Source organism: Meleagris gallopavo, chromosome 1, assembly GCF_905368555.1.
Source record: "Meleagris gallopavo chromosome 1, MGAL_WU_HG_1.1, whole genome shotgun sequence".
In the NCBI taxonomy this organism is placed as follows: domain Eukaryota; kingdom Metazoa; phylum Chordata; class Aves; order Galliformes; family Phasianidae; genus Meleagris; species Meleagris gallopavo.
The window spans coordinates 15,398,770-15,411,556 of record NC_139404.1 but is presented as its reverse complement, the minus strand read 5'-3'; the positions used below and the strand labels follow the sequence as shown (position 1 = coordinate 15,411,556).

The window sequence follows — 12,787 nt, the reverse complement described above, 5'->3', positions numbered from 1 at the left end:
CAGTATAGAAGCCACATGCAAAATCTTTCAGATTTGAAATACTTCAATTGCACAGCCTCACTACATGCAGCACATCCTCCAGCAGAGCTCCCCTGCCCCTCGGCTCTGGCTGGCATGACACAGCCTGCAGAGCCCTTCGTGCATCCCTAGGGAGGAGTGATGGATATAAATGTGTGTACTCTCCACAAACTCCCACCTTAAGTAACTGGATTAAAATAAAATCTGCAGTTAATCCAGCACCAAACTGGATACCTCAGCATATCTAGTTATGGCACGTTGCTGTCAATTTTATCTCTATAATTCATCCTTCTTTGACGCATGTGATTTCATACAGCTCCTCACCCAGCATCTACAGCATTACTAGAGATCCAGGTCAGGGCAGCCCTATCACATCACTCTTAACACAATATTGGGCTGCAAGCAGGTCTCCTGTGGCTTTTTCCCATGGCACTGGTGCCCTGCAATTGTAAGGCTGATGTTTTTCTGGGAGTTTCCTCCAAAGCTGGTGCTGCTGCGTGGAAGGGTGCCATGGAGTTACCAAGTCTGGCACCAGGCAGTCCATGGGCACATTTTATCTCTGCATGCAGAGACTGATTCAGGGCCACCTCTCTGTGTATGTCTGTGTTTTAGGGACTTAATATTTCCCAAGTGAGTACGAAGCCCTTTGGTATTGAAGTCTGTGTGCTGTAAAGCTACTCAGAATGCCCATAATATTTTCCATTCTCAAGTTTACTGGGCTGGTGTTGTACAGTTAGTAACACAAAGGCATTTGAAAAGAGGAAGGAAAAAACACCCTGGAGATTGAGCAGACCAAACCCAGAGGCCAGTGTTCATCGCAGCCCCACATCCAAAGCAGTGTGACATCACAGGGTTTGTTTTCAAAAATGCCATCTCTACATCAGCCTCTGGGGAGCGAGATGCAGCCTGAGTGGCTGCGGAGGCAAATGACCCATGGACGTGGCTCCTTGACTACAGGAGGTGGGCCTGGGGGAGGACTGAGTCACCAGCAGCCACAGCAGGAGGGCAGCAGCCTGGGGCATGGCAGAGCTGGTGAGAAAAACGTGATCTGCCTGAACCTGCAGTTGGATCAGATGTTTGCCAGGTCTCTGCCAAGCTCTGCCATCTCGTGAATCAGAAAGAAAGTGAATTTTGAAGACACAGAAATGGCTGTGTCCCTTTTCTTGTACTTGCACAGCTACCTCTACCAAGAGCACATCGAATAACAAACACACCTGAATGCAACATCAGATGATGCAATAATAAAGACCATTCTAGTATTACACAAAGAATTTGTGAAGATTTTAATTGGGACATTCACAGGAAAAATCAGATGAGAAAAACATGGATCATTAACACCTCAGTAGTTAATACCACATTTTGCAAAGACCAAAGTTTCAGGAGAGACAAGAGAAACATTGGGAGCATACATCATTGAGACCAAGACCCGTAACACAACCAATCAAGCACAAACCAAGAGCTGACACGAGGCATGAACACGCTTCACCATTAGCCTGCATGTGGATACGTCCTCTGCACACAGACTTTTAAACTGAATTGATTTCAGCACTAGTAAAAAATGATGGCTTTTCTCCCCAGATCTACAGTAATGTCAAATAAATATAAAAGATTTTAACAGTCTAGATTTTTTCTATAGTGCTCCCTGAATTGTGCTTACCTTCACCAGACCAGCAGGTGGACAATGGACAGTCTTCTCCCCATCTTCCCCCCCCTCCACAGACACACTTTGGAGAAAAAGAGACTATTTTAATCTGTTCTGACAAAAAGGGATAAAAGAAATTCTTAGAAGATGCTTAGACAACAGAAAAGGACAGAATGCTACGTGTAATCCAAGCCTTCAAATCAGCTGAAAAGATCTATTCATGTCAGAGCTTTACAACTGCCCAAATTGGATGCAATTTCAAAATTCTACACCCATTTAATAAGTCTTGCTCCTGCATAGCTGTACTTTAATGAGTTATCTTCTGTGTGGAAATATAGGACTTTATTTTTGTGGGCTTGCTGTAATAAAGCCTTGTTGAAAGCACAGAGTGTCCTCAAAATGCACTCAGTTCTTAATGCAAATAACTTGGAAAGGGGCCTTTGGTTCTTCCTAATGCCACTCCTTTGACACACGGCATGATCTGAGATTGAATTCTTATCTGGTCTACATTAAGTTAGCTGTATAATAAGGAAACATGTATGAATTTGCATTTTTCTGAAGGATGACAATGTGGGCTTTTTTCCAGTATTTAAGAAAAAATGAGTCAATTGGGTGAAAGATGGAAATGTCATGACTGTTTTCAAGCTCCTAGATTCGTAATTCCGAGTTACAAACATTTCAAAGCACTGCTTAGTACAGGTTAAAAATCTAGAACATTTTTTTATAAAACTCTATCTAATTAAAAATAAATACCCGTTGCTCAGCATTCAGACAAAATGCTGGGCTTAAACACCCTTCATATTCCTTCCCCAGAGTTTGATGCACATGCATACATTTACAGTAGGAACAACATGTACTTTTCCTGGAAACAGCTATCTTCAGGGAAGTAAAATTATTTCACTTCTGCATAAAATACAAGGTTATGATTTCACACATTATTCTTTTTATATGTGCAACTTCTGTTATAGAACAACTCTAAGACATTCTCTTGTATGTATCAGCATAAATATCATCACACACTTCAATAACCTCGTGCCAAGTTAGCTTTTGTTCCAAAGTTTTGTGTGCTAACTGCAAGAGTTGGGACAAGACAGTCAACCTTCAGAGCACTCAGATCCACAAAGAAGACGTTTACCATTGTTTCTTTTTACTGTCAGGCAGCAAATTATCCAAACGTCCTTCAGTGAACAAACCCAACTGCTATGTTGCTGGTTCCACCTTGTCAATATCTTCCTTCTTGGTACCCTCCTCTCGGTTTCTGCCCTGCTGCATGGTGAACACCGATGGGCCCAGCCTCAGGATCTTCCCGCTGCCCAAGCACTCATCGCCCTTGTAGAACACAGCAAACTAGGAGATGAACACAGGCAGAGCCTTTTCACACAGCAAGCGATGCAGGCTGCACAAGAGCTGTCGGACAGTGAGTGCATACAGCTGTACCTGCTCTAAGCAGGCACTCTGTGGCTCCTCACTCCCACCATCTGCCCTGGTGGGACTCCTCTCAGCTCAGCTCACTTCTCTTACCCTCACCCCTTTGTTACAAACCTCTTGCTTCTCAATGTACCCCAGAGGTCCTGGTTTTGAAGTGGGAGAGGGTATGCATAAAACGTCTCAGAGCCTCTAGTTTATAATGCATTGCGGTGTACCCTTATATTAACACTCATCCTGATGAATCTAGAATGACTTTTCATCTATATCACTCTTGGAGTGGGTCCAGAGGAGGGCCATAACATGTCAGAGGGCTGAAGCACCTCTCCTATGAAGAAAGGGTGAGGGAACTGGGCTTGTTTAGCTTAGAGAAGGCTCCATGGAGACCTCATTGTGGCTTCTAGTACTTGAAAGGAGCATATAAACAGGAGGGGCAACGGCTATTTATGAGGGTGGATAGTGGTAGAACAAGGCAGAATGGTTTTAAACTGAGACAAGGAAGGTTTAGGTTAGATTTTAGGAGGAAGTTTTTCACACAGAGGGTGGTGAGGCATTGGAACAGGTTGCCCAAGGAGGTTGTGGATGCCCCATCCCTGGAGGCATTCAAGGCCAGGCTGGATGTGGCTCTGGGCTGCCTGCTCTGGTGGCTGGTGACCCTGCACATAGCAGGGGGTTGAAACCAGATGATCACTGTGATCCTTTTCAACTCAGGCCATTCTATGATTCTATGATATTAGTGGTTTTGAGAGGTATCACTGCCCATTACCCCTTCTCATTACTGTTCTGGGAGAATGAAACGTGCTGAATGCAGATCCTCGCTAAATCAATTTGAACATTAAAACTACATTATGCAGCCAATTACCAAACTAATGACTTTTAAAATCTGTTTCTTGAGGACAGGAATAGATACCTTTTCCACATATATAAGTGATTATCAGAGACTGTTCAATACGTTTCTGAGACTTGTAAGTCAGCTTCTCGTGATACATGGATAACAACAGACTTAAAACTGCAAAAAAACTCTTCATAGAATAGAGGATAAATAGCCAAAATGGAACCAATTGCTCTTACATGGTATTTTCATATGAAAATTATTTTGTTCCAGCTGTTAACAGTACTGCTATATTTTACCAGTTACTCTATTTTACCTTAAAACCCCCAAAGTGAAAGAAAATCACTCCCAACAACTTACCTGTCCAGGAGTGAGAGCTCTTGCTGGCTTCACCAGTGTCACCCACACACTCCCATCTTGGTTTAGAGTCAGCACGCAGGGCACTGAGGGAGAAAATTCAAACACCTGCCACTCAGTTCTTAGATTCCCACAAAACCAAAAGCAACTTCCATCACTAAGTTAAACAGATTTAAGTCAACATACTGCTACTGCAAAGAACTGTTTCATAAGGATCCAAAATATTTCAGCTATTTCTGCAAAACGACACTGATCTCACTATCACCATTTCACCAACAAAAAATAAGAGAGAAAACAAACCGAAGTTTGATTACCCAGTGCCATCTGGTGCCGAAACCTGAAATGACACTCCATCATTTTATCTCTAACGAGCTCTGCAGGTGGTTCCTCTGCTATCCAGTGCACTCGATTTGTCCTCAACAGGTCTCTGTATAAAGCAGGGTGATCTGTTGATGGTGCCTTGAAATACAACGTTTGTTTCATGGTGAGGTTGTTTTTACCAAAGAACCTACGACCACTGAGATATAAAGCATGAAATACAGAAGAAGCATCAAGCTATAACAAAATAAAGGCAAAATAAGCAAGAAAACAAGCACTAATAGCACTTAATCAGCTTTCAGGTGGAAGCCTTAGTATGCTAAAGTAAACCTTATGTACCTCAGGGCTGTCTCACTTCTTGTACACTGTCTCCAACCAATCACATTTCTGCCTTCTTTGGGCTCAGTTTGGATGTCTCCTGCACTCCCTACACCAGTTCAGGAAGTTGCTACCTCCCTGCCCTTCAACTTCTCATTAAAAAACAATCCTTATTTGGGCCCATTATGGCAAACAAAACCAGGAGAACAAAAGTTACAAACTAGTTTTGAATATACTCACATTACATGGTTGATTTAATACATCACCTTCCTACCTGTGCTAGCTTATTTTATGGCACTATCTCCTGTTACTACACTGTGGTGTAGATGTGTAGATTTCCAGCTACGTAGATTTGTGTCATTTTTCCATTAATTCTCGAAGCAACAAGTGTATTTCTAGTGCTATAATGTAAGGGAGAAAATCATTCATTTGTCAAAAATAATAATCCTCCAGACAATTTATGTTTACAATCTAGGCTACGCTATCATTCAAATATTTGGTATCTCATTTCTGGAGATGGACTACCCTCAGAACTGGGAGATTACATTCATTTTTCCCCAGGCACATAAACAAATAGCAACACACCATTATAATCTCATCGGTATCAGAGTAAGAGTAATAGCTTTCAGAACAGCTGTAAGAACACTAGCAAAGCAGGTGAGCTGCAGAACTCCATCCATCTCTTAAGATAGTCATTAGGACATCAACAATTCACAGCATCATATTCTGCCTCAGCTTTCAAGATGATGAAGCTGTATTCATGGCTGCTACTTCCTTTACTGGAAAAAGAAAGTAGCAAAACACAGTAAACCAAAAGAACACACATTTTGTGTACTGTGCCATAACAGCACAACAAACTCTTATGTGTTAGGGGGAAAAAAGAGAAAGCAGACTGGCTGACTCATTTCAGCGTTTGCCATTTGTTCGGAAAAATCTCACTGCCAAAATCTGAAACAATTCTCTGCTCACCAAAAGCCAGTTTGGACAAGATGCTCCAAAGCTGTGCATGCTGTGCTAGCTGCTGCTTGTCTCCCCCAGTAGGAAAGCCAAAAGCTCTGCCCAAGTGAGGATCGCATTCCGCACAGCAGAAGTCACGGAATGCCTGTGTTAGTCATTCAAACAGTGTTAATTCACTCACCACAAAGATATCTCCAGTGCTGACATCTTTATCTACAACAAACCACGCATCCTGCTGGCCTGCCAGTCTTGCCCTCTGGCCTATTGTGTACAGGAACCAACCTAAAGGAATATGAAAATGTAATGCTGGTAGCATCCTTTAATATTTACTTTAAAACCACCAACAAAACCCAACATATATTAGAAGTGTTTCCCTGAAGATTTATCACTAAACAAGGAGTAACAACCCAAATCACCTTAGACAGGTGTGCCAATTACAAATTAAGCCAGCATCTACTTGAAAGTTTGCATCCCGAAGCACGTGATTTCAAACTCCAGCTGTTTCTATTGTGGTATTCTGAAGGGTTGTTAATGACAAACAGTTTTCTGTTTCTGTTACACTTGATGGTTTTGCCATCACTCAGCCTTACCAGCTCCCCCTGCTGTTTTCTGTCCCAGGAGAACATCCTACTTCCATATGCAGCCTGGGACAGGAGCTCAGTTCTGGCAGCCAGAACCACAAAGTGAGCAAAGTACACCAAAGCAGTTGCACAGCAGGACTGTGCTGTCCCTGCTCACTGCAGGGAGTTGGACCACACTGCCTTCAGAGGTCCCCTTCAACTCTAAGGATTCTATGATTCTATGATATCACCAAATGTGGGCAATACATCACTGAGGTGCAGATTTTTTCTGCAAAATTTAGATACTAAAGAATTTGGAACTGAAGTGCTTTCATTCTAAAAGAATTATGTGAAAAATTGCCTCTTGGTATTAAATTAGCAGTCACTGAGTACCAACAGAGTAATTCTAACAGAATTATCATTTACTATATTGCAACATAGAACTACATTAAATACTCAGTTGCAGTACGAGGCTCTACATGCTGTGCAATGCAAGTTTTTCAGGAGTTGTTTGAGTATTCCTATTGGAAAAGTCTGCAGACTGGTTTGGAATTCCCCAAGATTTGTCCCTCTAACCGTAAGCAATATTGCTCCATTTATCTAAAAGCAGTTATTAGGGTGTCAGTCGATTACCTTTGTGTGTTCCCATCACCTTCTTATCTTCAATGGAAACAAAGTTACCTGGCTGAGGTTCTAAATACTGCCAAAGAGGAAGAGATTTAATCACAAGAAGGCTCCAAAAAAACCTCAAAAGCTCTGCCACTACATTATCCTAGAGTCAGAAAAATGGCTTTCCAACACGTAATCCCTACCAGCACAGCTCACTGCCTCTTTGCTGATGCTGCCTGAGGGAGAAAAGCAGGAGGGGAGTCCCCAGCAGCAGTGACCACTTGTGCTTCACTCTCCCCGTGCTCATTTATGTCACGGAATAGCAGGGTTCAACCATTTGCCCCCCTCATATCCCAGCCAGCCATTGGAGCCTGCCTGTGACTTGATGCTACAGACTGCACACAGGTGGAGGAGCAAGCTGCTTGGGACAGGCTGTTGGCATCAGCTTCTCAGGAACTCAGAGGGAGGCGGGCCATCACTCCTGAGCAGCAGACAGGAGCTGTTCGAGATGCTGTCACAGACAGAAGAAGAACATAACATGGAGATGACCGTAGAACTAACGTTACTCACCTCAAGAAGGAATTTTTCAAAGTTTCTTTCACCAATAAAGCAGATTCCCATGCTCTGAAAAAGAAATGTGGAACTGAATCCATATAAAAGCAGAGAAACACGTTGAAGAAAATATCTATTACTTATCTGTGCCAGATGGATTTTTTTTCCTTAGGCATTGAAAACTATCAGGGGATCCCATGAAATGAACAAATCCACAACATCTTCTCCAACATATGGAAATTACCAGTACACAGCATCAGTGAGAGCCATGAGCACAAAACAGAAACAAATACTGAACATATGTTCAGTAAAGACATGCATTAAGACTGGTGATCACACTGTGTGTAGATTACAATCAGAAGTCTCTTTTCAAATTAACAAACAAAACTACCACATTATATAGTCACAGACTTGTCATGAAGAAAAGCTTCCACAAACAACCAGGCCTTCCTTTTCCTTACAGTTACTTTCTACGTTCTTCAGATAAAACACTCACAGTGGATGAATGTATTTAAAGCAATCAAGAATGCATCAGCATACAATTGCTGGCTGCCCAGTGCTTTCTAGGATTAAATCATGAAGTGTTCTTAGCCAGGGATGCAGAACTTCTCTTGGAAAAACTAATTGTAGAAAAACAGCACGACCCAGTCTATGTGAAAACATATTCAAACCCACTGACAGTGATGAAACCTTTGAAAGCTATGGAGAGTAAAGACCAAGGCTTCTCATCTGCTGTAACAAAGAATGTTTTCCTTACAGCTTCCTATCACGTTCGTGTTCATCTTGGCTCTTCTGAGACGCAGTGGCACATAAATTATCTGCAAACTGCAATACAGAACTAACCAGGAACATGTAAAGTTCCTGAAAGCAGGCAGGCAATGATGAAAAGAGTTTCCAACCTATTCTATCATTGTTCATGGAAACAGCTCATTTGTCAGAGATTAAGGTTCAAAAAGATCAGAAAGTCCATTTTAGAGAGAAATAGAAATCAAAAGAGCTTAAGTGTTACCATGCCTCTTTTTTCTTTAGCACGTGATGAAGGCCATGTTCTGATGCTATCTTCCTTACGAAGCTTTTTGTTAAATCCCCTAAAGGAAAAATGGTTTTCCTCAAAGCATCCTGCGAGATCTGACTCAGAAAGAAGGTCTGGTCTTTGAAGAGGTCAGCTCCTTGAAGGAGTTTTACAGCTGCAAAGTATAAAACACAAAACAATCAACATAACTGCTGCCTTTAATGGTTGAACTTCCTTCAGCATTTTGTTCAATAATCAACATTTCAGTTTTATTACTTCCAAACACAAGCGAAAGACAGCATTTGGGCAAGGTGCACAAAATCTAATTGAGGATGTTTATTTTCTCTCCACTGAAAAGGTACAGAAACATTCTGATTTTGTAGAAATTCATACATTGCCCCATCTATATTCTACTGGAAGTTTCACTGCCAAGAACATTAATGATATAAAAAATGAAGACAACGTTCACATTTCATTTGAAAGGCAGAACCAGTATTCAAACATTCTAGAGCACACTGTTAATTAAAAACATATTTTCCACTGAACTTACTCAGTGGCTTGAACAGTCAGCACAGTTATTCCCACTGGACGATCTCGGGAGAGATGTGAAAGCCAAGGAAGCTTTAATATGCCAACATAACTGTGACAACTTTGCAAGAGTGCTAGCTTGCAAGTTTCTTTCTCTTTGGGTATACTGCATTTCCCATTATACACCAGAGTTTCATCCGAGTTACTTTATTACACTATGGCCCACAGCAGTTATTGGCCAGGTATCATCCAACCTGCAATAGTGCCATGCAGAGCCATACCCAAAGCAGCAGTAACTAAGCTAGCTCATGTACTGACACAACAGAACTGCCATGGTGCAGGTAGCAACTTCTGATTACATATGGCCACAGGCAGGCTATGAGAGTGAAGAGCAAAGCCTGCTGCTGCTATATTCCCTTGGCTGATTTCTGAATCACAGTCTTAGAAATGCCTGCATATGCTGCGCTCACACCTCCCAGATGCAGTGCAGACAGAACCTTACTCTGCCTGGGAATATCAGCCTTCCAGAGGGGAATAGAGAAGAAAGGTGCAACAGCAGAATTACTGAATGAAAAAGCATTGTGGGTTTTTTTCCCCTGTATAATAATATATGGCCCATATAAAGCTATATAAAACTATGTTATTAATTTTCGTGTTTCAAAGGTCTTAAATCTAAAACAGAACAAACATATCAAGTAATTTTTACAGGAGTCACTGAAACACTTGACAATAATTTCTTGAAATACTTCTCCAGGATACAGAAGACAGCCCTATCTCCTTAAGTACAGCTCTTCCAGAATGTTCATTACTTCTGAATTAATTATTTCTACCCCTCTGCACCTGTATCAGCAAATGTACTACTTGACTGTCAGTATAATTTTCAGTAATGCAAATCTCCTGTTTGCCCAATCCACATTCTACAGAGGCTGGGGTTTAAAGAGTAATCACTGCAACATAAAACAAATATAGTTTAAATTTCCTTCAAATCTAAGATGAAATACAGTACTACTTACTGTTTCTAACTTCAAATCGGTTTCTGAAAAGCTCTCGAGGTCTTTTCATATGTTTCTGTTGGAAAACCTCCTCGTCCTCCAGCGAAGTTCTAGCATAATGCCCAGTAGCAATTGCATCTGCTCCTAGTGAGGTATAAAACAAAACACCACAAAGACACATACTTGAAATTCATCATTTAAAACAGGCTTTTAAACATCTATGAAAACAAAACAAAATAATGAAGAAAGAAAACCTAAGATACTGACAGTAATCATATTCCTGCTGTTTAAATAACAGGCTATCTGGTGGCATGCTGAAAGCCATGTTTTTGTACTTCAGGGACCATCCTAACAATAAGACATAATGCTGAGGTCAATATGTGCTCCTGAATTAAATCTGCTCCTTACTATTTATCAGTATTCAAAACTGAATACTTCACAAATATTGAAATGCTGCCACAGAGATGTGTGATTTCTGTATACACATGAATTCCCATTTTTCCCCTCCGTTCCAAGACTCTGTACCACTTAAGCATCTCCCCAGCATACACTGAAACTGACACGCTTGGAAGTGCCTTACCAAGGTTATCCATAGCATAATGGAGAAAGTGGTTGAATTTGATATGCTTGTTACACACTATGTCGGGGTTAGGAGTCCTTCCCAGTTCATACTCCTTTAAGAGGTCACTGTAAAATAAAGATTCACATGTACATTAACACCAATAACACAGAATAAAACTCTTCAAGTCTGGAAGACAAACTGTGAAAACTTGAGATCCACTCATGCTAAGCATTTCATGTAAGACTCAAAACATCTGTTAAATTTAAAGATGTAAAGAAACAACGCTTGGAAGCAGACTTGAAGGCACAGTCAAACAATCACTCATCATTTTGTACTCACAATCTTGGCTTATCAAACTGCCATTCCTTCAGAGGAGACACCAGGAGACCATGGGAAAAAACGAGGTCTCTAATAGTTCTTGCTACAAAAGGTTGTTTTTGATAAATAATCCTTTAAAAAGAGACTTCAGGGAATAAACTCAAGCTCATCGATGACAGTAAGGAAAAAGGCTTCTGCAACAAACCAAGTCACTCATAGCAAATTGTTTGCATATGCTGTACTGACAAATGATGAGAAGCAGAAGTCAGTCTCCTATGGTCTTTGGTTCATCGATTCACCATCACTTATAGTCACCTCCCCACCCACAAGAGTTGTGATGCCATTATTCCTCTCACACCACGACCATATTCTTCACTGACTGCATAACAATTTTGTGCTCAACATAATGTCATTGGAATGTGATGCAGAAGAAGAATGACTGGGCTACTCCTCGGTGTCTTTCAAGACAAAGTAACATCAGCACTACATAAAGGAGGATGAAGATCCAGGGTACAATCTTTACATTCTGAAGTTGAATATGAGAAATATTTCATCGTTATACTGATAGTACCCCTCCCCTTCTGCATCCCAAGAAAAGCTCTCAGCTTTTTCTATATATAACTCCCTTTACAGTGGGACATACTCACAGGAAGAGAAAATCTGAACATCCTCTTTAGAGATCAGTTCCAAATTGGTTGGAAGCAAGGCTATTTCATGATCGCTTTGTGGTAAATCAAAACCTGAGCCTCCTCTGGCACAACTTGAGGCTACTCCCTCTCATCAATTGCTAGTTATGTACGAGCAGAGGCCGACCCCCCCCTCACCACAACCTCTTTTCAGGCAGTTATAGAGAGCAATAAAGTCTCCCTGAGCCTCTTCTTCTCCAGACTGACCCATCCCAGCTCCCTCAGCCGCTCCCCATCACACCTGTGCTCCACACCCCTCACGGCTCCGCTGCCCTTCTCTGGACATACCCCAGGGCCTCCATGTCTTTCTTGTAGTGAGAATCCCACAACTGAACACAGCACTCAAGATGCAGCCTCACCAGCACAGAGTGCAGGGGAAGGAACGTTACAGCACGATCCAGCATCACACTATGACATACAGGCACATATCATACAGCGCTCTGCATAAACTACACAAAGAAGCAAAGAGGAGCCACGTCCCATTAAACATTTCTTCTCAGGCTGCAGAAAGGCGAGGGCAGCGTGTGGGATATAGAAGAAACGAGCTGCAACAGATGACCGGCCTCTCCCGCAGTCCTCGCCCACGTCCCGCAGCACGGCGATGCCGCACGAACACAGCGGCCGGCAGCTCCCCACCTGAACACCTCGTTCCAGTACTCCTTCACGTAGGACACTTGGTGGAAGGGAATGTCCAGCTTCTGGCACACGCGGTACGCGTCCTCGCAGTCCCTGTCCACGGAACAGGCGCCCTGCTCGTCCAGCGGGTCCCAGTTCTTCATGAAGACGCCCGTCACCTGGTACCCTGCCGAAGGAAGGCGAGGCTCGGCGTGCGCAAGAAGCCTCCGGCAGAGCGGAGCTTCGGGACCCTCTCGACGCACGTTACCCGCGCTCGCCCAGAGCCCATCCCGCCCCGCCCGCACCTCGGCGCCGCAGCAGCAGCGCGGCCACGGCACTGTCCACGCCGCCCGACACGGCGCAGGCTACGCGCCGCCCCGCCGCCAGCATCGCCCCTCAGCAGCCCGGGCCGCTGCTTCCTGCCGCCCGCCCGCCCCTTCCGCCAGCGGAGCCCGTTACGGCCGCACAGGAAGGGGCCGGGCCTGT

The 12,787-nt window shown here is 42.9% G+C and overlaps 1 protein-coding gene across 2 annotated transcripts; it reads right to left on the bottom strand.

Annotated features, from left to right (window-relative positions):
• Positions 1–1,277: 1,277 nt before the first annotated feature.
• TRMU (tRNA mitochondrial 2-thiouridylase) lies at positions 1,278–12,749 on the bottom strand. 2 transcript variants are annotated; one of them, XM_085217648.1, is made up of 11 exons: positions 12,607–12,749; positions 12,323–12,488; positions 10,701–10,807; positions 10,142–10,264; positions 8,603–8,775; positions 7,607–7,660; positions 7,061–7,127; positions 6,049–6,149; positions 4,589–4,733; positions 4,278–4,360; positions 1,278–3,007 (listed from the first exon to the last, which is right to left on the bottom strand). In XM_085217648.1, the coding sequence occupies exons 1-11, from the start codon at positions 12,689–12,691 to the stop codon at positions 2,861–2,863; spliced, it is 1,251 nt and encodes a 416-aa protein (XP_085073774.1). In that variant the 5' UTR covers positions 12,692–12,749; the 3' UTR covers positions 1,278–2,860. The 2 variants fall into 2 exon arrangements, with proteins under 2 accessions (XP_085073774.1, XP_085073782.1); XM_085217656.1 differs by having other exon boundaries at positions 1,278–2,989.
• Positions 12,750–12,787: the final 38 nt, after the last annotated feature.

Excerpts from the sequence above, each read along its gene's own strand:
- TRMU (XM_085217648.1), bottom strand. The coding sequence starts at position 12,691 with ATGCTGGCGGCGGGGCGGCGCGTAGCCTGCGCCGTGTCGGGCGGCGTG. Across the intron at positions 4,734-6,048 it reads GCACTGGAGATATCTTTGTG|GCACCATCAACAGATCACCC; the intron begins GTGAGTGAATTA and ends TTGTATTTCAAG. Across the intron at positions 3,008-4,277 it reads GAGCTCTCACTCCTGGACAG|TTTGCTGTGTTCTACAAGGG; the intron begins GTAAGTTGTTGG and ends TTCATCTCCTAG.